We start from the raw sequence: 24,430 nt of genomic DNA on the forward strand, positions 1-24,430 counted from the left end.
ACTGAACGAATAAAAGATGGGATATTTGATACTCAACATATTGAGGGTATGAACGAAGACAGTCTGCAGTAAATGAAAGTTCTACTCTCCATCGTTCATTTTCCTTGGAAAATAATTACAATTGAATGACTGTACTGAATAATGAATGTGTCAGAATGCGGAAAAGAATAATAAATGTATTCTAGGGAAGTTGAATTAGACTAGATGTCAAGTACAATGAATCTTCCAGTGAGCTATGATTTTTTTTCTTGAGCTTCTGGTATAAATATACTGAATATACGTCACCCTCCTGCTGCATTCACTTCATTTCATTCATTTGCTGCCTTTCATGGTTTTACAGTATTTCGGTGACTGAGTTTTTATGATTATAAACAATGATTTTACAGTCATATTTTACTTAGCTTGCTAAACTAAAACTCCTTAGAGATTAGTTTAGCAAGTTTGGCAAGTGATCATTTTTTAAAACAGAGCTCTGGATGTTTTATCATTTATTTTTCACAGCACTGGGGAGGTTATTTAGTAGATTCTCTGGCTCTAGCTTACCACTCATTGTCAGTTCCTATGCTATACCCAGTCTCTGGCTATGGTGGTACATCAAGCAGCCTCTTTACAACCAATTATTGGTGCTGTCCGAGGGACTAGAATGTTGTCTAGGCCTAGGGGTTTTCAGCCCTGTCCCTGAATACCCCCTAGCCAATCAGGTTTTCAGGCTATCTTCAATGAGTGTGCATGAGATAGATTTTCAAGTACTGCCTCCATTGTATGCAAATCTGCCTTGTGCATATTCATTGCACGAGGGAACACCTGTCTGGCTAGAGGGTATTTGAACCTTGAACACCTGTCTGGCTAGAGGGTATTCGAGAACAGGGCTGAAAACTACTGGCTTAGCCCTTAAATCTGAGTCTTTATTACAGGTGTGGACATGTAATGGTTTAGCCACAATTTGCTGACGTAATTATTTGGAAGGCTAAATGTTAAAGCCTCAGACCATCATCTGAGCCAGTGTGCTAATAACTGACAATGGCAGGAGTTTGAAAAAGGCTTATTTGTTCATAAATAAGCATTAGAATAAGAGACTTGTGGATTACAGTCTCCAGTTGACCTGGTTAGTACGATCCCTTTTTTCCAGACTGTAATCACTCCAAATAATTACTACCACTATTTACTTACTTCAGTAGAGCTATTTGATGTATGCTCTGCTTACAAAAACATATGAGACATTCCCTGCTCAGTAGCACTTACAATCTAATTAAGACAAACAAGACTTTTGAAATTTAATTTGCTGGAGGTGGGTCACCACCATGGCAACTGAGAGAAGTATGGAGACAGGTTGCAATCTTCCCATTACCTGGCTGGCTGCTCAAAGAGCATGAGGTAAGAGCAGCTGAGGCCTGTGGTGGGTTGTGGTGACTTCCGGATTTGACCACCGAGGCAGCTGGGAGAAGTATGCAGATGGACTTTGGTCTAAAGTTTTTAATTTGTATTCTGAAAATTTTGTAGCACGGCTGGCTATTGTGATATGCTGGTTATACAAGATTTTAAATAAATAAACCACTCTAGTATCTGGTCAGCTGTCAGGAAGCGCAGGGGCGAGAGCAGCTCAGGCCTGAGGTGGGTTGAGCCGGAATCGCCCACCGAGGCAGCTGGGAGACGTATGCAGATGGGCTGCAACCTCCCCAGTACCAAAGAATTTCAGTAAACAAGACCCATGGATTGCAATATTTCAGTCTGAGGGATTCCCCTGACCATGTACATACTCCTCATGATGGATCTGCTAAAATCCTTCCTTCCTGTCCTGTTTCACAAAGGATGGGAAGGACTGACGGATACCATTAGGCCAGTTCACAGCATTTGCCTTCACTAGGGGAAAATACCGTAAGCTGGTGCAGGAGAATCCCTCCCCTCGTCCAAGATAGAGGGCCTGAGAAATTGCTCCCTTCGTCAGCTAAGAAATGTTCTAATTTCTAGCCTGCAAGATAGGGATTTTATTGATCTGAGATAATGTTAACTGATCCAACAAGCTGGTTTTCTGTTCACATTCCCTGCAATTTTGCAAACAGAAAAATTAATTAGGAAAAATCTGAAGCTTGCGAGCAGCAGGCACCAATCATCAAGGCTTCAGCCTTTGCATCTTTGAGCTCGACTACTCATATGTGAAGAGCTATTGGTTACAACACCGCTAGCTAATATAGATATATGATCTGTGGTGTGATGATATTCTTCAAAGTAGCAATTTTTTATTTATAGATTTATAATACATTTTTTCATGCACAGGTTTAGCCCTTGTTTTTCAAAAGATGTCTGCCAATATGTGCTTGTTTTAAAGCTGATTTTCTTTTCTGTACAATCAGTATCCTAGATCAATGTCTGATGATATTTTAAAAAGTTAGAATGCTACTTGTGTTCTGTGACCTCTTTTGCTAAGGTGAAAATGTTGGCTAATGAGATTGTGAGTAGTAGATCAATTTGTTTATATTTTTGTACAAAATTGTAATTGTATTAGCCATTCAGGCACCATTGATTTAATATAATGAGAACTAAAGTAGGATTCTGACTGAACTGTAATAACTTGGAGGTCTGTGGTCACAGAAGTTGCCTCAGGCCTTTTGCCTAACTATCTTCTTTAGCTCTTAATGTTTAGAGTTTGATGATCCATGTAGCACCACATCATTTTCAGACACGCTTGTGTTTCCATTTTGTTTTGTGATAGCAGTGAAATTAGAGCATGCCAATTCAGTTCTGATACTGCAGACAATTAGAATAGCTCCAAGCATTTCTTTGGCACTTAGGATTAGAAAGAAGAGGTAATGCAGAGGGGTCTGATAAAATGGATGTGGTGCACTGCAGTGTCCATCATTCATTAGTATGAGACAGACAGAACTGGGTGCAAGGTTCAAAAAATTTGTCAGACAATTCATGACTTTTAGAAAAATACACTGTAGATATGAAAATACACAGCTAGATGTCCAACTTATTGTGCATGATAAACAATTAGGATTTCACAATCTGTCAGTAAACTGGCTCAAGGACACAGCATTTTTTGGGCTCTGTTATGTTCTTATGCTAATGTATCCTTTTTATATTTATCTTATATGTACTTTATGATCATTATGATGGTATTTTTGTGCACCTGATATTCTTTCAATTGCAATATTTTCATTTGATTGTATGGTTATCTTAAGATGATGTTCATCGCTCTGAGCATTGCATGGAAGATTCACAATAATAAGTAAATAAATACAAATTCAAGTCTGGCTTACATTGGCAGTGTTTGAAAGCAATTATCATTCTGGGGTATGGGTTGGATTTCTTTGCAGTCCACTTTATGTGGGCAGTTGGCCATATCACTAGAAATATCATAATTTGTATTTAATGGCAGTCAGCTGGTCAATAGTTGAATGAGCATAAACCATAACCTGCCCTCTCACACCTACAAGAGGACCTTATACAACAAACAGGACATAGAGTAGGTCTGATTTGCCAGAGGCTTTTGGCACAAAAGGGCCTATGCATTAGAAAAAATATTTTGGACTCATGAACTAACATTAAGGGTGGTAATTTTCAAAAGGATTTATGCATATAAACCTTGGTTTTATGCACATAAATTACTTTTTAAAAATGATCCCAAGGGATTGTGTGTAAGAGTACACACCAAACCAGTCTTTTGCGTACTTTTACATACACTACAAATACGTTTTCTGGAGGCTAATTTGGGGATGGGGACATGATTTATGCACATTCTTTCAATTTATAAAAGTATGCATGTAAATATACATGTAGGGAGTTCAACTTTCAAAACACAATTTGCTTACATAAGTGGGCTTGTGCAGATTTATGCTAGTATTTTATAAGCCACACAGTTTATAAAGTACTGTGTATTTCTGCCCTGAAAGTACGCATATATGTTTCCATGCACACATATATTTGTAATGCAGAAACACGCATACTTTCTCTACTCATTTAAAAAAAGTACATGCCGTATATTTTATATACTAAATAATTGTAATAATTTGCATGCAGAACCCAGAATTTTGTGGTGTTTTCCTATCGGGTTCGGGGGCCCCCCGAATTCTGATGAGTTTGAAAATATCTTCCGAGGTGAGGTTTAGGTATTAGTGTAGGGAGTTAGGGGCCACTTTAACATTCAAAGTGAGACGTACAAACAGAACAGTGGTCTCTTGTGAAGATCTGATGACCTTCGGAGTGAGGAAACTCACTCCAAGATGAGATTTGTGCAATGTTCTCTCCCCCTAGCTTGATGTTACCCAGGTAGAGAGTCCATCAAGCTAGGTTGAGAGAACATTACCCAAATCTCATCTTGGAGTGAGTTTCCTCACTCCGAAGTTCATCAAATCTTCACAAGAGACCACTTTTCTATTCATACATGTCACTTTGAATGTCAAAGTGGCCCCTAACCCTTACACTAATACCTAAACCTCACCTGGAGTTACTAGGTGGGCCTACTATAGGGATACAAATACCTATCTAGGGGATGACATTATGGATAGTCTGTCTCTCTCTCTCTCTCTCTCTCTCTCTCTCTCTCTCATTGTATTGTAGGAATTACAACAGTCGGATGATGTTATCACAATTTGCACTAACTTAGCTCTTCACATAGGTAATTAGCACAAAGTGTGATAAACTAAATATTTGCATAAACAACACCCTTTTTGTTATCGCATGCGATACTTACCGCATTTTGATAAATCTAGGTCTTAGCTGGATAAGTAGTGCTTTAAGACTTTGCCACTGTTTATCCAGATAAATAGGAACTTATCCAGATTAATGCCACTACTTAGCCAGATAAGTCAAAGTATATGTAGATAAGTGGTGTGTAACTGCTATACTCATGAATTTGTACATCTCACTATAAAAATATACACATAGAGATTTTATCTGTGTAATTTACATGCATTTACCCCCATAAGTCGGATTTTATGTGTGTATGTAGGGAGACTGAGAGAGTTTTCCTCTATTCATCAGATCAGTGATGTGCTGTAACTCATCTATGGATAAATGAAATCCAGCTGTTTCATTTACTCCACTTTTATTCCTGTCAACTGCTCCATTGCTCAAAGACTATGCTTACAGTTTTAATTGAAAATGTTGGCAATGTAGACCATTTTGAAAATTTGCATTGCTTGCTTTAAGTGGTAGTTAAGTAAAGGAACGACCCAAAGGAACTGAAATGGTAAAAGCTTTCTCTGCAGTGCCGATTGCTTGAGGCCCATCAGCTGAGGTTATTGTAATCTTCATTTTATTTTGGTACATGGCAGCATTTTCATTATAGATAGATTCTAATTGTTTTTTGCATTTTTTTCTTTTTTAATACAGTTTTAGTCCTACATGTGTCATAGAAGGAAGAAATGATTTTCGCTGTACAGCTTGTCCACCTGGATATGAAGGGCAATACTGTGAAAGGTAAACAGGAGAAAACAAAAAAGAAATAGAAATGTAAGAATAAAGACAGGTAGGAAACAGGGCAAGCTGAAGAATGTGAGAATAAAAATACAGAAATTGATCAATCATTTAGTTGAGTTTAAGTGGGCTCTTTTATTCTGGCAATTACAAAAGGCATCTATGTGTGTTTTGTTAATTTATTATATGGTGTGCTAATGTAAACATGCATAAACTCATCATCTTGGTTGACATTAACAGAATTTAAATTGTTTTGTTCTGATGATAATTTCCCTCTTTTAATCTATAGACTTTTGTCTATATATATATATTTTTTTTTTGGTACAGATATAAAGAAAGAGGGGATAAAATGCTTCCCCTATGAGGAAAGACTGAAGAGGTTAGGGATATTCAGTCTGGAAAAGAGAGGCTGAGGGGAGGTATGATAGAGGTCTATAAAATAATGAGTGGAGTGGGTTGGGTAAAAGCAAATCTGTTTACTCTTTCAAAAAGTACAAAGACTAGGGGACGTTCAATGAGGTTACTTGGTGATTTATGTAAAACAAATAGGAGAAAATATTATTTTTCTCAATGGATAATTAAACATTAGAATTCATTGCCAGAGGATGTGGTGAAAGATGTTAGTGCAGTTGGGTTTAAAAAAATGTGATCAAGTTCCTGGAAGAAATGTCCATAAACTAATATTAAGGTAGACTTGGGAAAATCCTCTACTTATCCCTGGGCTAAGCAGAATGGAATCCATCAATCTTTTGTGATCCTGCCAGGTACTTGTGACCTGGATTAGCCAGTGTTGGAAACAAGATATTAGATTTGATGGACCTTTGATTTGACCTGGTACAGCAAATCTTATGTTCTTATGTGAGAATACCTAAGAATGAGACTATATGCTAAGCCAGTGTCAAAACTAGCATGGTAGCACAATTTCCCACCAGTTGTAATGCCAGTGTTGTATCAGATATTGTAGACCTGAATCACTAAACTAATGATATGCAGAACACAGTAGTGTTACCATGGCCATATTTCAGAGTACTAATGCTTTTTCACTCTGGTCAGTTCTCCATGCTAACTGACCCAAAGTGAAAGGACCAGTTAGTGTGAAGAAACCTCCCCCTCCTCCCAGCCTCCAACAAACAAAAATCAGGACTCTGGGTCCATGGCCTCCTACTTCCCTATCTCCAAATAAGCTTTTGCAGTCCCTCTAGAACCCTCTAAACTCTCCTCCTTTGGAATCAACATGGGTCTTCGTGCCTCCTTTACCCCTCAAGTTGCTATTGCTTATTTATTTATTTAATTGGTTTTTATATACCGGTGTTGGCACACACCTTCACACCGGTTAACAGTATCTCTTAAAATAATAAAAAACATAAAGTACATAAAAAGAATAAAAAAAATACAACAAATTTCATAAAACAATCCAATAAGAGCAGCTTCTCTGGATCTACCACCTTCCACTACTTCAAGCAGGTATTGTCTTCAGAGCCACAGTCCCTCCTCCATTTCTCACTCAAACTACTATCTTAGTCAAAATACCCCTGAAGCAAGTGCAGCTCAGAGTGTCAATGGAATCATTTTGGAATTGATGCCATAGACAGCAGAATGGTAACCAGAATCTCCTGTATATGAAGACGCTCAGAGACTTTCCATCTTAGCAAGTGGAGGACTGGAGGCATGACTAAGATTTTCTTGGCCTTGAGGCCCAATAGCCGCTTTGGGAGGATGGGGCAAGAATTTGCGGACACAGAGCCTATTTTTAGATCTGGGATTGGGTGAAAGTATAGCAAAGGCCCATGTTCATTCTAGGGAGAGAAGAGTAGGATAGTTTCTAGGGGACTGCAAAAGGTCATTTGGATATCAAAAGGAAAGGGGTGCCAACTTAGAGTCATGAGTTAACATGGCCTGTTGCGACTCAAGTTTTTAATTTATACAGTGTTAGTAGAACATGTTATGCCTCTTTGAAAATTAATGCTGGATGGTATATCCAACTGTTAACACCAAATGAGGTTAATATATATATATTTTTAAAATGAGTCATTGCTGTGCATATTAGTTACCTCAAGGGAGCAAGCAGTAACAATAATATGTATGTAAATAGCTTTAACGTTAATGCACTTTGATTTTGGGAAATAGCTAATGAGGGATTACGTTAATGCCCGAGTAATGTTAATGCCCATTAATATACACATCCTTAAGGGCTCAGTTTAATTGATCATAAATTAAAATTATTAAAGAATTACACAAATTGCAAGTTTACTTATTGTGTTCCCATGTTATATTCATGAATTTTTTTAAATTTGAACTAGATGCATGGTATACTGCATTTTATAATATGCACAGACGTTTTTGTTGCAGACTAAAAATCTGTGATTTTTCTAAGTCTTTCTGCCCTCTATACTAAAAAGCAAGTTTCAAATATGTTGCGACCTCGGGCTTCAGATCCTGATGCAGGTGGCCTATGGCTGGTGGTGAGGCGTGGTCGCTAGCTCATGGGAGAGCGTGAGCCCCTGAACCACGGCACGACTCGAGGAGCCCCAAGGCACACCGTGGGAGATGAGAGCATGCAAGCACAGACGGAGCAGGAACAAGCAGGACTGGAACTGAGGCAAGGAACTCGGAACAGGAACCAGGCAGGATCAGCCCTTCTTGGGACCTACACGCACCAATGAGACCCAGCAACGCAATGCTGGTCTCAGGAGTAGCCCTCTGGCCACTCGAAAACCCTTCTGGACCTGCCACTTGGGAACGACGAGTGTGTGAAGCCAGATGGAGGCTGAGGACAGGAACAAGATGAAGACTTGGAACTTGGAAGGACTCAGACAAGGACTTGGAACTTGGAAGGTACAGGTAGGCACTGTCCCTCAGGGTGCCCTAGACAGCCTGCTGTGGGCTGGTTACGGCCACCCTGTCTGCTTGCGTGCCCTACACAACCTAGGAAGATTGGTTGCGGACCACGCGGGAGCGAGACAAGCACCAGAAGGGGATCCAACCAAATGAGGCTCCAATGACCGGAAACAGGAACCGGATCCATATAGATTTACCCTCGGGGTAGCCATCTGGAGGACTTGATGAGCTGGCAGACTCGGAACTTGGAAGACTCGGAACTTGAAGACTTGGAAGGCTCAGAACTTGGAACACAGAATCATCAGGATTTCAGAACAACAGGACATCTGGAACTAGGACATCTGGAACATCAGGACAAAGCAACGAAGGAGCTCCGACGAGGAACGAGAAGAGGAACATGAAGACACAGAACAAAGAACCATCTCAGACACATGAAGATCACGGAGGATCTGAATCGGCAACAAAGAACATGGACAACCATGACATCTGATCCGAAGGCCTTGAGGAACTGGAAGTGAGCCAAATAGGGCTGAAGCAGGAAATGAAGCAGCTGAAGACTTCCGGTGGGGCTGTGGGCTTTTCCCATTGCTGGCCTTTTAAATAGAATGGAGAGGTGTGTGCCGGTGCCTAGAGGAGGGCCCAGGAAGCAAGACAGGACCATGGACAGCGATGTCCCTGCTGCGTGATGAAGAAGCAGGCAGAGGTCCTGGCGGCGGCGCACAGGCCGCATAAGAGGCAGCAGCAGCTTCCTGCTGCCTGAAAGCATCCCAGCGGTGTCTTCCCCTGCCAAAGGCAGAGTCAGCGGTGGCGGCTTGGAGCCGCAAAGATGGAGGCCTCCTGGGGGGCGGCAGTAGGCCACGAGGAGGACGTCAGCAGCATCCAGCTGCACAGGCAAGGCCCCAAGGAGTGGCGAAGGACAGCAAAGCCGCAGCAGCTGCAAACCAAGGCGGCAGGACGGTCCGGAAGCGGCCTAGGCCGTGCAGGGCAAGGCCCCAAGGTGAGTAGCGATGGTGAGTAGTGGAGAGGCCTGCTCGCAGGATGGGCTTCGTGAGCAGGATCGTAACAAAATACTATATGAAATATATGAAAAAGGAGCGTAATACAGGGAGCTAAATATGTTGTTTTTATTTCAGTCCTTGATAATCCATGTGTGCTACAGTCGGAGACTGACAGTATTATTCTTCTATTTGCCCAATGTTAGGTGCTCTCCAGGCTATACTGGTAACCCAAGAAGTCCAGGAGGTTCTTGCCAGGAATGTGAGTGTGATCCTTACGGTTCACTGCCAGTCCCCTGTGATCCGTTCACAGGGCAGTGCAGTTGCCGACCTGGAGCAACAGGGTGGAACTGTGCTGGTTGCACGGATCGATATGCACGTGAGGGCACGAAGTGTGTTTGTACGTATACTAACTTCACTCACTTCATTATGCATTAAAATTTTGAAGGAACATCTCTTGCTTACCAGCTAGTACCATACAATACTTCCTTGTTTTCCATCTGAATTCCACAAAACTCCTAGTCTATCCAAATGAAAAGCCAGGAATATCTGGCACACGTCATTGCTTCTCTTGCAGCAAAAAAGATAATTGAGCTAGCTCCAACCTATAGACATTCGTTTCTGTGCCTTGTTTTTTTGCCCAGCTCAGTATTTCATAGACTAGAGGCCTTCTGGAACAAGTTTCTCATCCTGACCTGTGTCTTTTGCAAAATTGTTTTGCCCTTTCTTTAAGCTTTGACTTGCTGAATTTATTTCAAAAAGTATGCTTTAAGCTGTCAAATATGTCATTGTCAACCTGCTATTTAGTCGATCACACACACACACACATATATATATATAGAGATATATATATATTTTTCAAAATGCAAAAAAGATATTCTAAAACAAAACAGACAGGTAGGTACTTTCAGCAGGCGCTTTTGCCGAATTGACCTGTAGCCCCCTGTTCTACACTTGGCAAGGAAGAAGGGGCACAATTGTGTGCTGCAGATAATTGGCTGGCTTGCTGCGAAAGATCCGGGGCCCATAGGGTTAGGACACAGACACCATTCAGTAAAAAAAAAAAAAAAGATCACTGTCCATACCAAGCTGTATTCCAGAAATAAAATAATTTACTGAAGTACAAAATGTAGATGAACAACTTGGCAGATGGTGCATTTGGGTCTGGTACAATCAAACCATACAGAAAACAAAACTCAAATTAAATCCAATTATTACAGTCACAGAAACCTGCAAACTCCTGGGTGTTACCTTAAATCAAATCCTGATTTGGGTAGAGCAGATCTCCTTCCTTTAGCAGAAAAAGAAAACTAGAAAAAACCCAATCTCCTGACGCTTACAGTTGAGCTCCTGCTGATTCCCTCTCAGTCAGCAATTCCATAGCTGGTCCCCAGGTCAGGAGGTCCTCCCTTTTGACTCCAACCAGAAAATCCTTTCTTAAGACACTTAGGGTAGGATTTTAAAAGGGTTACGCGCGTAACCCTTCTAAAACGGCCATGCGTGCGCCGAGCCTATATTGCATAGGCTTCCAGCGCGCGCAAAGCCCCGGGATGCGCGTAAATCCTGGGGCTGTCTTGGGGTGGGCGTGTCGGGGGGCATGACGCGGTCGGCGCATCATCCAGGCGTGGTGCCGCCGGCGTGGTTTCAGCCTGGGGGCATTCCGGGGGCATGGCCGCGGCCTCCGGACCAGCTCCCGGACCGGAACATGGCGCGTGACAGCCGGCCCAGCACGCACAAAGTTACGCCTGCCTCTAACAGGCGTAACTTGTACGACAGGTAGGGGGGTTTGTTTATTTATTTATTTATTTATTTATTTATTTATTTGGCACTTTTATATACCAATATTCATGTAACAAGTTACAAATCACCTCGATTTACATTCTAACAATAACTGTTGTAAAAGGATGCATTACATTGAACAGGGAGAGCAAAACTTGGATCCAACGAAATGGGGATAAAAAGGAGATAACTGGGCTAGAGTATTGCAGGAAAAACATTTGATGGCTTGACTGTTTAGATAGGGCCGGGGGGGGTGGGTTAGGTAGGGGAAGGGAGGGGAAGGTGGGGGGAGGCGGAAGGAGTTCCCTCCGAGGCCACTCCAATTTCGGATCAGCCTTGGAGGGAACGGGCAGCGCGCGCAAGTTGCACAAATGTGCACCCCCTTGCGCACGCCGACCCCGGATTTTATAAGATATGCGCGGCTACACGCGTATCTTATAAAATCCGGCGTACTTTTGTCCGCGCTTGGTGCATGAACAAAAGTACGCGCGCGTGCTGTGTTTTAAAATGTACCCCTTAAGGCAATCATTAGTGAAACCAAGGAGTACGGGACTAACTCCTCTTTCACCAACTCTAGCCTCTGTGTCTCTCTTGATTGTATGTCCTCCTGGACACAGGCTGCTTGGGGGACCAAATGTGCCTCCCATGAGCCTGCCATCCTCCTAGGACAGAAGCCAGAAAGAAAGAACATGAACCAAAGTGAGCGTTTGAGTTTTGTGAAAACGTTTTCTGAGTTACACCTCCCACTAGGGAGTATCAAAGGAAAGTATATCCTCCTACTCTCTGTGACATCAGACATCCAACATCTGTGAAGAGTCTGATGTATATAGTAAATGATACTTCCATGATACTCTTTCATTCCTTATGCACAAACTGATATACTAATGTGCAGGTACTGGGTCAAGTAAGTTATCTTAACATACCATGCAACCTTAAGATACTTGAACAATTAAGGGTCGATTTTAAAAGGCGCGCACCAATTTTATAAATTGCACGTGTCGGCGCGTGCATGTTATAAAATACAATTCCCATGCACACGTTTGCCAGATTTTAATGTCCGCGCACGCATGTGCGAGCGGGTGGCCTCCTCTGCATGCGGGGGGGGGGGGGGATTTTTTCAATTATGCACGGAGATGTGTTCGGACTTTTTCCCACTCTGCTCCAATAAAGGAACGGACTGGGAGGGAACTTCCCTACCCTACCCCCTATCTAACCTTTCTCCCTTTTCCGCTCTCCACCCCGACCCCCTAAAGCTATCCTAGTGAACAGTTTCTTTTTTTTGTTTTTTAACTTACCTCTCTGATGAGCAGAAGTAAGTTATGCACGCCGGCGTCCAGCAGCTTCCCCAGGGCAGCATATAATGGCATTGTCCCGCCCCAACCCTGCCCCTTTCTTCTGTCCTGGCAGTTCTGCACATATCAGGGATTACATGCATGGCCGGGCGCTTTTGAAAATGCATGCGGTGCACACAGGACCCGCCCACACACACAACCCCCAAATTTTACGCACACAGGGCTTTTAAAATTCGGGCTTTAATTTTTAAATCCACATTTTTTTTACATTGTAATTTTTTACAATTTCTTTTTCATTCAAAGTGTGTTTCTTTTTCTTTTTAATGTAATTCATCTTATAATTATATTGCTTCTGCCTTTCACATTCACATTTGTTTGTTAGGAGGAAAACAGACTTGTTGGCCATTTACATTTACTTTTTAGCACTTCTCACAAATTATTCTAAGTTTCTGAATTCAGGTAATGAGTATGCAAAGGCATTCATTTTACAAAGAAAATCCTCCAATCCCCCACCACTATGAACGCCTTATTGTCATTGGTTTAGAAATGGGCTAAGTGTGGGAGTTAGCCAGTTAAACCAATTTATTAAAAACATCCCAATTCTGATAGACTAAATTTAGCCAGCTAAATGCCCAAGGCACATAAATTTAACTATTAAAAAAGGGGCGAGGCCAGAAGTGTGGCTAGGGCAGGGGAAGGAGTTTAGCTGGTTAGCTCAGATTCTCAGCACAAGCCTGATAAAATTACCTGTTTAACTCCAGGCATACAAATAGTACCCTTAAATCTAGCCAGTTATCTTTCCTCCTCAGACAGTGTTTGGAAATGGACCCCATTGTATACTCATTTTTTATTATTTCAGATTATAAATGTCCTTTATGGAAAAATCAGTGCAGAAAAATGCATAGCTCGCTCAATACTGCAGGCTTTTCTTTTGAAATCAAGACCCATCTTGTGTTGTTTTTTTTTTTTTTTCAAAAGGCCAAAGTTGTTGTAAACGACACATTTCTCTTTCTAGCTGGCTGCTAAAAATAAAAATAATCTCTTTAGTAATCATAAGATGGGAAGCCAATTTAATGAGCCGTTCATGGCTTATACAGTCAGCCTGGAAATGTAGGAAAGGAGATTAATGACAGACATAGCAAGTGCAAAGCTATAGTGTAAGACACTAAAAGTAATAAAGTTTTGTTTAAGCTTCAAAGTTGTAGTTTATACAAATTTCTCCTTCTATGGTTAAAGAAACTTTTAAGAAGATTCAGCTAGATTTCCATATAAGACACAAGGACGTGCTCAAGTCATTATTTATCACATATACATCATCCTGTGCACACAGATGTAACTTGCTTTCTTTCCTGTATTTTATACAGTCTTTTGAAACGATTCTTAGTGAAAGTGGTGAAAATCTTCAGAAGATTAGCTGTGTTAGTCTGGCATTGCAGAAATGACAAGTGGGTAGCACCTAGACTGACCAGTTTATTAAGGCGTGAACTTTCAAAGACAGAGTCCAATTCGTTAAATGCATCTGACAAAGTGGTCTCGGTCCTTGAAAATTCATGCCTCAAAAAACTGGTTAATCTATAAGGTGCCGCCCGCCTCTTGCCATTTTTAGTGGAAGTGAGTTGAGATGTTGTAGCATGCAAGCTATTTGCTTTAGCCCATTTCAAATGCTTGGCCACCCTCAAATGAATGAGTCCCTTCCCCAGGCACAGCTAGTGTATAGCAGTATGATAGGACATCCAGATTTCACAAGTAACAAAATGGCTATTAGGAGGAGAATGATGAAAAACCAGACCATTTGTAAAGCTAAAAACATGTGTATAACATTTGCTACAGTTAAGAACCATTCTCTCTGGATAGGGTTCACTTCTCAGGTATCAGAAAATGGACTCACTCCATAGTATATTCCAAACAAACCAAACTTTTATTGACATGGAAAACTAGCAGTGAGGGAATGAAATAGAGTACAATGGCTTCACTGATTAAATCAGGGCCATAGGCTTACACAGCTATGCTGAAGTAGTTACAGAAAAGAGAGAGAAATTGTACAGGCCCTCGTTTCAGCAACTATATACAGTGGACCCCCATATGAAAAAGGAGCATCAATTCACATTTGCAAACATCTTCTACTATCTATTCTACAACTCACAAGATTATCAGAAAGATACTATCCCCACAATTCTCATCACTTTTCCCCCTCCGCTAATTCCCGTTTTTTATTGAGAGACCTTGGATAGCACATCCCCCATCCACCAGTGCATCTCCAAACATTTCAGTACTCTGTATTTGTTACACAGTATTGCTTCACTAAAGATCAAGAAACTCTGGATACTCCAGAATCTTGTCCTCCCGGCTCTCAAGATAGGCAATATTCTTTAACTTTAATATTCTTTAACTTGCAAGTTTCTCTGCTCCCACTCTTGTGACCCTGGGCTCTACTTTCTACTTTTACCTTCAGGACTCAGGTCGAGCCCCCTGTGGACTCTTGGTTGGAAGAATGGGTTGTGCACATATATTCGTGGTTCACCCAAAATATACCATGGTCAGGATCCTCTTGGATCCTTTGATGTGCTCTGAAAATCTGGTGTGATAGGACCCCAAGCAAAAAAGTTATTAGTGGGGACACATGGACAAACACAGACATGATGATCTCATAAACCTACATTTATTCCTTGAGAAAGTAGGGTGAAAAATTCAACAAAAATTTTGAAATAAAAAATATGCAGAGAGACCTAAAAATTTGAACATTTTCAGTGACTATCCAGTGGTCAATCTGTGCTTTATAGGTTTCTTCCTTAATTACAAATGAGGTAACTTGTTCTTCTGTTAATATTTGTATCAGCATGTGTTTTATGTAATTGTTAATGCTTTTCAAGTGTTTTATGGCATGTCCACGTTTCTGAGTTGGATATCATTTTGGGGGTAAGTGAAAATGATGTGCTGTGCAGTGCATTCATTTTGCATGGGAATTTGCAGTGAAAAATGCATTTTTTTAATGTTAATTGCTAACTCATAGATTATTATATTGACTGCATGATTTACCTGTACAGGGGAGCACCACTGTAATAAATGGAGTTAAGAGTTGCATTTGTTATTATTAGGTACAAATTTATCCTGACAGTTTTATCACCAGACCTTAGAAACATTTAGTCATGCAAAACATAATCACCCTCTTGAAATATTGCTGCTACTCCTTTCTATTTCATATGCAATACAGGCATCACCTAGCCCTGTGCCTTAGGCTTTGCTGTGCCTCTGCCTCAATGGGATTCTGCATTCAACGTGGTTATTAGACAAGAAGTGTTAATTCATATCGAATGCACAGTCATTGCCCCTGAGAGATATTTATTCATTAAGAATTTTCTTGCCTTGATAATCTGCCCAAATATTTTCCAGCTGTAGTAAATTGATTTAGTTTAAATTTGCATTGCTTCCTCCACCATTCATCTCCACCTCCCCCTCACCTAGTACTAAGAGCTTCTCATATTAGGAGTGTAAACACAAAGAGGATTACTTTCAAATAACTCTGCATGGCCCCCATACCACACGTGTATATGGCTGCGTGGAGATCTGCGACAGTATTTTATAACCTGTGCATATGAGGTATGTGCAGATTAAAATATGTGGATGTCTACCTACACACAAATGCCTGCAATGCATTTAAAGCACATACTATTACTACCTATTTTAAAAACATATGGAAGTCAAAATATTTTTAAAACGTATGCACATAATTGAACTCAGCAATTTGCCAAAATCTCCACCAGGTGCACCCAGTCTTTTTCCAGGTCAGCAAGACCTTCCTAGTTCTTTACTCTGAATTCCCCCCCCCCAGTTCACCCAGACCATCCAACCAGTAGCGAACACTAGATGAATCTGATATCATTCGTGCAAGATAATTAGCAGGTCTAAAATTACATGAATAAGTTGACAAATGTAATTGTATGGGCATCCGTCTCTTATAAAATAGCAACTTGCACCCCATCCCAGAATGCTCCTAAACCAGACCTTTTTCCGCACGTCAATGTGCACGCAAAACTGAAAATATGTGCATACTTTGGATGTTTTTAAAATAGCATGTAAGCAAACACAAGCTACTTAGGTGCATATATGCTCATTTTACGCATGTAAATGTTTTGAAAATTCATTCCAAAGCCTTGCAAGTGAGTCAACTGAGAGTAACACTAGTTGGTCACCATTATCCAAGTACAGGATCCCTGTTAAACAAACTCCAGGTTCAACCCCAATGACTAACACTTGCCCCAGAAACTTTACTCTGATGAGTGAAGCCTTCGTACCTCTTGCATTAGCGAGTAGTAGCAATGCCTCGTTTAACATGGGATTTGCATGGAGGTGTGCTAATTTGTACCGACATTTTTACATTTCCGTGCACATTTTTTTGTGTGCTAAATTCCTTGTTAAATTGGGAGTAAGGATGTCGCACAAAAATGTTTGCACAAGCTTGTTAACAGCCCTAGTGCATCTTATTACGTTGGCCTACTTAGGAGTTAACTGGACAAATTTTGTAATTTGAAATTCCAGCCCTTTCCAATTCACTGACCAGCTAAATTTAGTGCAGGCAAATCATAACGCACACAAAATTTAGCCAGACAAAAAGAGGCCATGCTGGGAGCATTCCCAGGGTAAAACCAGTGCTGAAATTTGGCCTAAAATTAACTGGGCAAATTAAATAGATCTGCCATTCTTATCCCTTGTTTCCTTACCTTCCTTGTCCCCTACAAATCTCAAAATGTAATATTGTTGTTATAGTTGCTAATAAACAGCATGGGTAGTGCCTTGATCACTGTATTACAGAATGTCTGCCTATACAAAATGACAGTCGATATTCAGTCGACCATATGTAAAGTTAATAGGACAGCCCAAACTTAATTCTGTCTGCACACGGCCGACTGAATATTGGCCTCAACGCCTCATTGTATATGGACAAAGACATTCTGTGACACATTGACCATGGGACCACCCATGTTGTTTATTTACAATCATAACAATATTACATTTTGAGATTTGTGGGTGAAGGGGGGAAGGAAAGAAATAAGACTTAGCAAAAGCAGGTCTGTTTTAATTTAGGTTAGTGCATGTTTTAGATGTTTACTGATCTCTACATTGCATTATATGCTTGTAGCCAATAGAATTTTAAAAAATATTTATGCTCCCATATTCCTTTCTGGTAGTATACCTTCATCTGGGAAGTTAGTCGGTGGTAGAAACTTTTACAGGCTATATTTTTGTTGCTGGTAAGTTTTCCACCATAGAAATCCTGAACATCTGTGTTTGCTTCTCCATTTTATAGTTTGTGATGACGAATGCACAGGGCTCCTTCTGAATGACCTGGATCGCCTAAACCACATGGCCATGAGTGTCAATTTTACCGGCCCACTTCCCCCTCCTTATAAAATACTCTTCACGTATGAAAACATGACACGAGAGTTAAAGGTAAATACACCACTAAGGAAGAAAGAGGCCGAAGAAGGACTTGCCACACAATCCTTTGGTCAAAGTTGCCTGATGTTCTTGCTTTGAAGGGATTTTATATTTATTTATTTATTTATTTATTTATTTATTTAACAATCATTTTTATACCGTGTAATCACAATGTGGTTTACAGGCAATTTAGCACATGCATAAAACATAAAAGCAAAACAAAAATACAAGGAATCAGGCACACCATAGAAAACACTTGTCATAGTAACTTAATAGGTGGCAGCAGAAAAAGACCAATTGGTTTATGCAGTCTACCTAGTTATTCCCATCCATACTGCAAGCATTAGAAGCTTGTCTACCTGTAAGATATTACTCCCTTTCCTAGTCACTTTTTGTTTGCTTCTTCATTGGTTCTTCACCATCCTGGGTAGATGAGCATATAAAATCCCTTACCTAATCAAAAATCTAGGCCAATACACAAGCTTTGTAATAATCTACATAGCCTACTACGACTAGTGGAGCTATTACTAAAGTATCTGCCCGTGTAAGTCCCCATGGCCATACTGAACCTGAGTACCTGGCCACCACAAAGCTGCTGGTACCAAGCTGGTTGTTTTGTGGGGAGTAGTAGCCTGCCAATACAAACCTGGCTTCCCTGTGGTCCAGAACATTACTAGATTGTGCTTCCTTTGTCCTCCAGGACAAGCCGCTGTTCTGAAACATTTATTTCTTTTGCAGATGAGCAGCCTTTTAATAAATTTATATTTAATCTTTATTTCTAGGGAGTTCCTGACGTCTTGTTTATTCTATACATTAGCAGCTTGATGTTTAATAGCATAATCCAGGTTGCCCCTCATATAATGTAATGTACTGTTTTCTGCTGTTGTGTTTATTTTTTGACTTAGTGGGGACAGGCAGTATAGCGGGAGGGTAGCGTGGGGAAGGAAGAGGTCCGGAACCATTTTAAAATTTAAATATCAAGGGGGAGGTGTAAGGTACAGGATTGGGCACTACGCCACATGTTTTATTCTTTTGAGAACTGGTGGAGGATCGGATCTGTTGGCAGAAGGGTTTTTTTGGGTTTTTTTGGCTTAACCGGCTACATACTTAATATAACTGGTTAAGTTCTAAGTTATGCAGTTATACACCTATCCAGATAACAGTACTTCTGTCCACCACGACTGAACTTAACCTGCTAAACTTAGCCAGGTAGTGCTGAATAGCAGTGCTAACCAGCTAAGTTTAAGCCCTATATCCAGAAAGCCCCCACTCCGCCTCCTTTTTATCCAGCTAAGTTTTTAGTCAGGTAATGACATACTCAGCCAAAACTTAACTAGTCAGTAGGGGGAAATACTAAATTCCCAAATTAGTCCAGGAAAGTCCCAAGCTTAACCAAGTTCTTTTGAATATTGACCTCACATTTATAAGGACATTTTAGTTTTGCTTTATGAGGAAGAGTAGATGAAAAGAGCTCCAGCTCATAATTGCACCACAGCTCTTGGTCCAGGGCTGTGTAAATGGAGATGTAGCCTAATGATTGAAGCTGAGGACATTCTCTATGAATGCTCTCAATATGACTTCTTTCTCTACCCTTTATTCTAAGTAACCCTAGGCAAATCTCTTCATTTTTCAGGTGGCTTCAATGAATGATATTTTCATTAGTTACTAACAATATTGAGGTCAATATTCAACAGGTCAGTGAGGGGGGGGGGGGGGAGAGTCATCGGGATAACTTTGCATGGAGATTTAGTGGAGTTTAGCTGGGTAAGCATTCTGCTGAATTTACCTGCTTAACCCTTTGAACCCATTGTCCCTGAATTCAGGGACGGCCTAATATCAATATCAACACCCGTTATCCCGGTAAACCATTATAATCACATACTGAATAACCAATACTAATATTAAAAATAGCACATTCACAAAAATTATTGGTTTTCCCGAGGAAATTAGGGTTGACGGGTTTATCGCCATAGGAACCTAGGGTTCAAAGGGTTAAAGATACTCAGGTAACTTTAGGACAGCTATTTTTCCAATCTGATTTGTCCGGCTATCTTTTCCTGGGTAGCACTGAATATCCCCATCCCTTGCACACTCCCAGCACTATCCTTTTTATTACCTGGCGAAATTTTGTTTGGGTATATTTTGAAATCATGATTTTTATGTCTGGATAATTCCAGAAGTTAACCATAGAAAGCTTTATTTGTACTTAGCATAATCCAGAAATATTTACCATTCATTTTTAGCATTTGCTGTCACCTCAGCGAGCTCCAGAGAGGCTTCTTCAGCTGGCACAGAGCAACCTCGATACGCTTGTCATAGAGATGGATGAGCTTTTGAGCAGGGTAAGATGACTGTGGTGATCTGAAGCTTTTTTCTCTGCAGCTATTACAGTGGATCTGCCTTAGAGGAATATATGATAGGAAAAAGTAAAAATATCTTGCTAAGTTGAGTAACAGGAATAACCAAAGTACTATATGTAATATTTTAGAAAGGAAAAGATATTCCTAAAATAGATGTTCTTATAAGAGCAATCTATTTGATTGCCAAGTGAAAAGATCATCTTTAAAACCTACTAAAAAAAAAAAAAAAGAAGGGGTCAGTTTTCAAACAGCTGCTGGCAGGGACAAGATAACTAATATTAGCTGGTTATCTTTCTGTGAATTTTCAGCTGAACCTAACTGGCTCTATTTAGCTTAGGTGATTATTGCTGAAAATCAGTGCTAACCTGTTAGGTCCTCTAAATATACCCCCCCCCCCCCCATAACTACCATGCCAGTGAGTTTCCCTCCCTACCTCCCAACTGTCTCTTAAAAAAAAAAATCTATGCAGATGTATTTGCCCTACAAATATTTTTATTATTTTATTTATTTTATTTAAATTCTTTTGATATACCAATACTCAAGACTGGCGTCTTATCGTACCGGTTTACAGCGAAACAGGGGGTAACCAATTAACTGGAAAGATAAAGTTACAATGAACAGGGATTTATAGAGGGGAGAGCTGAGAGCAAAAGAATAGGAATAACATAACAAAGTTTAACATAACAAATTTAACATAACAAAGTTATAAACAGCCTGATCAAAGCTTAAGTTACAGTGAATATAAATTGTAATATCGACAAAATAATATTAAAAAGAAAAAAAGCCCCCTGAACCATATACGCCTTCCTTCCATACTGTCACATAATTTTTAATGTCCAGTCAATAGAAAAAGAGGCGAGGTGCATAATATGCTGATATCAATGCACTAATGTTCTTACAATAAGTGTTAGAGGTGAGATAGCAAGTCAAACATGGCATGTGCTCTTCAATAACCACCAGCCTTCTCTATTATATACTACCAAATGTTCTCAGTCCATACAGCCATATCTGTCCTGCCTCCCTCACTCCCGACTGTCATTTACTGTATATACAAAAAAAAAAAAAAAATACACCTGCAAGCAAAGCTTTCTTCCTTCCAATTTTGATTTTTAAAAATGTTCCTCGGGCTGGATCTCCCTCCTTCCTTCTTTCCCTGATGTCAAAAGAAGAGTGCGCCTGCCAGAGATCTTCCATCTGTCCAAAAAAGATAAAGTGGGGGGTGGGTGGGGGGGGGCAAGGAATCTCCCTTCCTGTTTTCCAAAACGACCACAGGGCCATTCTTTTTTTTTTTACTCTTTATTTATAATTTTCAAATCAAATATACGTAAGATATTCAATATATAAATATTGGCAAATTGAAAACAAAAAAAATATAATCAATCCAAAATATAATCAATCCAAATCCAAAGGAAAAATATTCAAAATGCCACATTAGACCACAATATGTGGGAGGAGGAACATATAGGAAAGGGCCATGGGGAATGGCTTTAAAACAATATGCAATATATTCAGTAAAAAGAAGGTAGCTGCTTAGCAGAAAAACAACCCAATTTATACAATATCTACTCTATCTGTAATAGGAAGGGTCTGAATTCCCCGACGAGCTTCCAAAAAAGATTGTAACTGGATAGGATCACAGAAAACAAATTTGGTAGAGTCAAGAGTTATCACACATTTACAGGGATAACGAATAATACAGGTTACTCCCAAGGAAAGAACTAAGTCCTTCATTGCTAAGAACTTCTTTCTCCGTTTTTGGGTTGCCTTTGTTATATCTGGGAAAAATCCAAATCTTTTGGTCTCTAAATGAAAAGGGTCGGATTTTAAAAAGGTTACGCGTGCCGGGCCTATTTTAAAAAGGCCCAGCGATGCGCATAAAGCCCCGGGACACGTGTAAGTCCTGGGGCTTGCAAAACAGGGCGGGGCGGGGGTTAGGCTCCCGGCACAGCAGCCATATTTGCCCCAGGGCTGAAGTAAGTTGCAAGATAAAACAAAGAAGACATCAAATGTAAGGGGGAAAGGGCAGGGGAGGTAAGGGAAGGGAAGGTGGGTTGGGGGGGATAGGAAAGTTCCCTCCCAGGCCGCTTCGATTTTGGAGCGGCCTGGGAGGGAAAGGGGGAAGGCAGCGTGGCTCGGAGCGGGCTCGGCATGCGCAAGGTGCACAATTGTGCACCCGCGCGCGCATGTTATAAAATCGGGCATACATGTGCACGCACAAGGTAGTGCGCTCATGTACGCCCGCGCGCAAGCTTTTAAAATCTATCCCACAGTCTTTATTATGAAAATATAAATGCAGAATATTATTGCGATCTTGCATAAAGACAAATGACACTAATAATGTAGCTCGATCAATCACAGTTTCTTCTCCAGAATTTTCAAGAAAATCAGATTAGAAGGAACATCCACAGCATTGTTATCCAATGATCTTCTATTAGCTGGAAAAAAAAAGATCTTCTCTATTGGAGGAAGTGCTTTCTCTGGAGTTTTTAGAAATTCTTTTAAATACATAGAGAAAAGATTAGAGGGTTCATTCAAAGGAATTTGAGGAAAATTAAGTATCCTCAAATTTGAAGATCTAAGAGAATTTTCAATATTCTCAATTCTACGAGAAGTAGAAGACAAGTCTTTGATGACATTAACTTGTACATCTTGAATTTCTACTATAGTAGTTTTCACCTCAGTCACCTTCTGTTCCAAAGAAACCAGCTACATTTCAAATGTTTGAGATTTGTTATGTGGGTCTGTAGTTAGGGAGACCAAAGAGGTGAGAGGTTTATTGACTGATATTAGGACAGTCCAAAGATTGTCTATAGTGATAACATCAGGCTTAGTACATTCAGAGAGATTAGGAAAAACTATAGGAGTCACAGTAGATATAACAATGTCTGCCAAACCTGCTTTCTTCTAATCTTTCGTCAAGAGAGATAATAAGACCCAACTTTCCTCGGCAAGACGTGCCCCTCGAGGCCCTTCTTTGGCATCCAAATGCTGGAACTGCACCGGCAAGATGGAGGAATCTGGGCCAGATGAAAAAACGGAGCCTTCCAGCTCCCTGGATGCTCCTAAGGAGGCCTCCATTGAGGCAGCATGTCCAGCAGGAGGGTACGGAGTGGAACGGTGATCAGGGTTAAGAGATATATCTGCTGCCGACGGGCTGGTGACCCCAGGTCTGGCCAAGCCGGCTTCAATCACAGAACTCTGGGTGAATCACGCTTCAGTCAATGATGTTTGATGGAGGGAACTGGTGAACTTGCCCTCTTGCCCTGCCGAACAGCTCCTTTCCATTTCCCCATTGTAAAGAAAAAAGATATCAGTGGAAATATTAGAATTATACAGGGAATTTCCAGGAGCTGTACTGAAACGCATCTACTATGCAGTGGCCATCTTGGTTCCTCCCTCCAGGGACATTAATTTTAACGACAGGAAGGAGAGCAGCTATGGCAGTGAGAACATTTTCTTTGGGCCTGATTTTCAAACGCATTAACATGAGTAAAACGGGGTTTTTACGCATATAAATGCACTTTTCTCATGTTAAGTGGGCTTTTGAAACTTGCTACAATATATGCCATTGAATTGTCCATAGGATTTACCCATATAAATGCACTTTACGTATGTAAATGGCTTTTGAAAATTGCTACAATAGTTACATTTACGCGTGTAACTCCTTTGAAAATTCAACTGTTTATTTTTTAACTGAGGGTGGAAGAATGAGCAGGTATAGTAGCAAGGACATTTTTGTTTAAATGAGAGGAGGAAGGAAAAGGAGCTCCCTCCCATAAGAAAATGCCATACTGGGTCAGACCAAGAGTCAATCAAGCCCAGCATCCTGTTTCCAACAGTGGCCAATCCAGGCCATAAGAACCTGGCAAGTACCCAAAAACTAAGTCTATTTCATGTTACCATTGCTAGTAATAGCAGTGGCTATTTTCTAAATCAATTTAATTAATAGCAGGTAATGGATGTCTCCTCCAAGAACTTATCCAATCCTTTTTTAAACACAGCTATACTAACTGCACTAACCACATCCTTTGGCAACAAATTCCAGAGTTTAATTGTGTGTTGAGTGAAGAAGAACTTTCTCCGATTAGTTTTAAATGTGCCACTTGCTAACTTCATGGAGTGCCCCCTAGTCTTTCTGTTATCTGAAAGACTAAATGACCGATTCACATCTACCCGTTCTAGACCTCTCATGATTTTAAACACCTCTATCATATCCCGCCTCAGCCGTCTCTTCTCCAAGCTGAAGTGTCCTAACCTCTTTAGTCTTTCCTCATAGGGAAGCTGTTCCATTCCCCTTATCATTTTGGTCGCC

The 24,430-nt window shown here is 40.5% G+C and overlaps 1 protein-coding gene across 1 annotated transcript in view; it reads left to right on the top strand.

Annotated features, from left to right (window-relative positions):
- Nucleotides 1-24,430, top strand: part of LAMA2 (laminin subunit alpha 2) — a 1,492,466-nt gene that overhangs the window by 1,133,032 nt on the left and 335,004 nt on the right. Inside the window, 4 exon segments of the mRNA XM_029596813.1 lie at nucleotides 5,335-5,421; nucleotides 9,458-9,651; nucleotides 17,628-17,770; nucleotides 20,002-20,100. Coding sequence (XP_029452673.1) covers nucleotides 5,335-5,421; nucleotides 9,458-9,651; nucleotides 17,628-17,770; nucleotides 20,002-20,100 — 523 coding nt within the window.

The sequence above is a fragment of the Rhinatrema bivittatum genome, chromosome 3 (genome assembly GCF_901001135.1).
Source record: "Rhinatrema bivittatum chromosome 3, aRhiBiv1.1, whole genome shotgun sequence".
NCBI lineage: Eukaryota > Metazoa > Chordata > Amphibia > Gymnophiona > Rhinatrematidae > Rhinatrema > Rhinatrema bivittatum.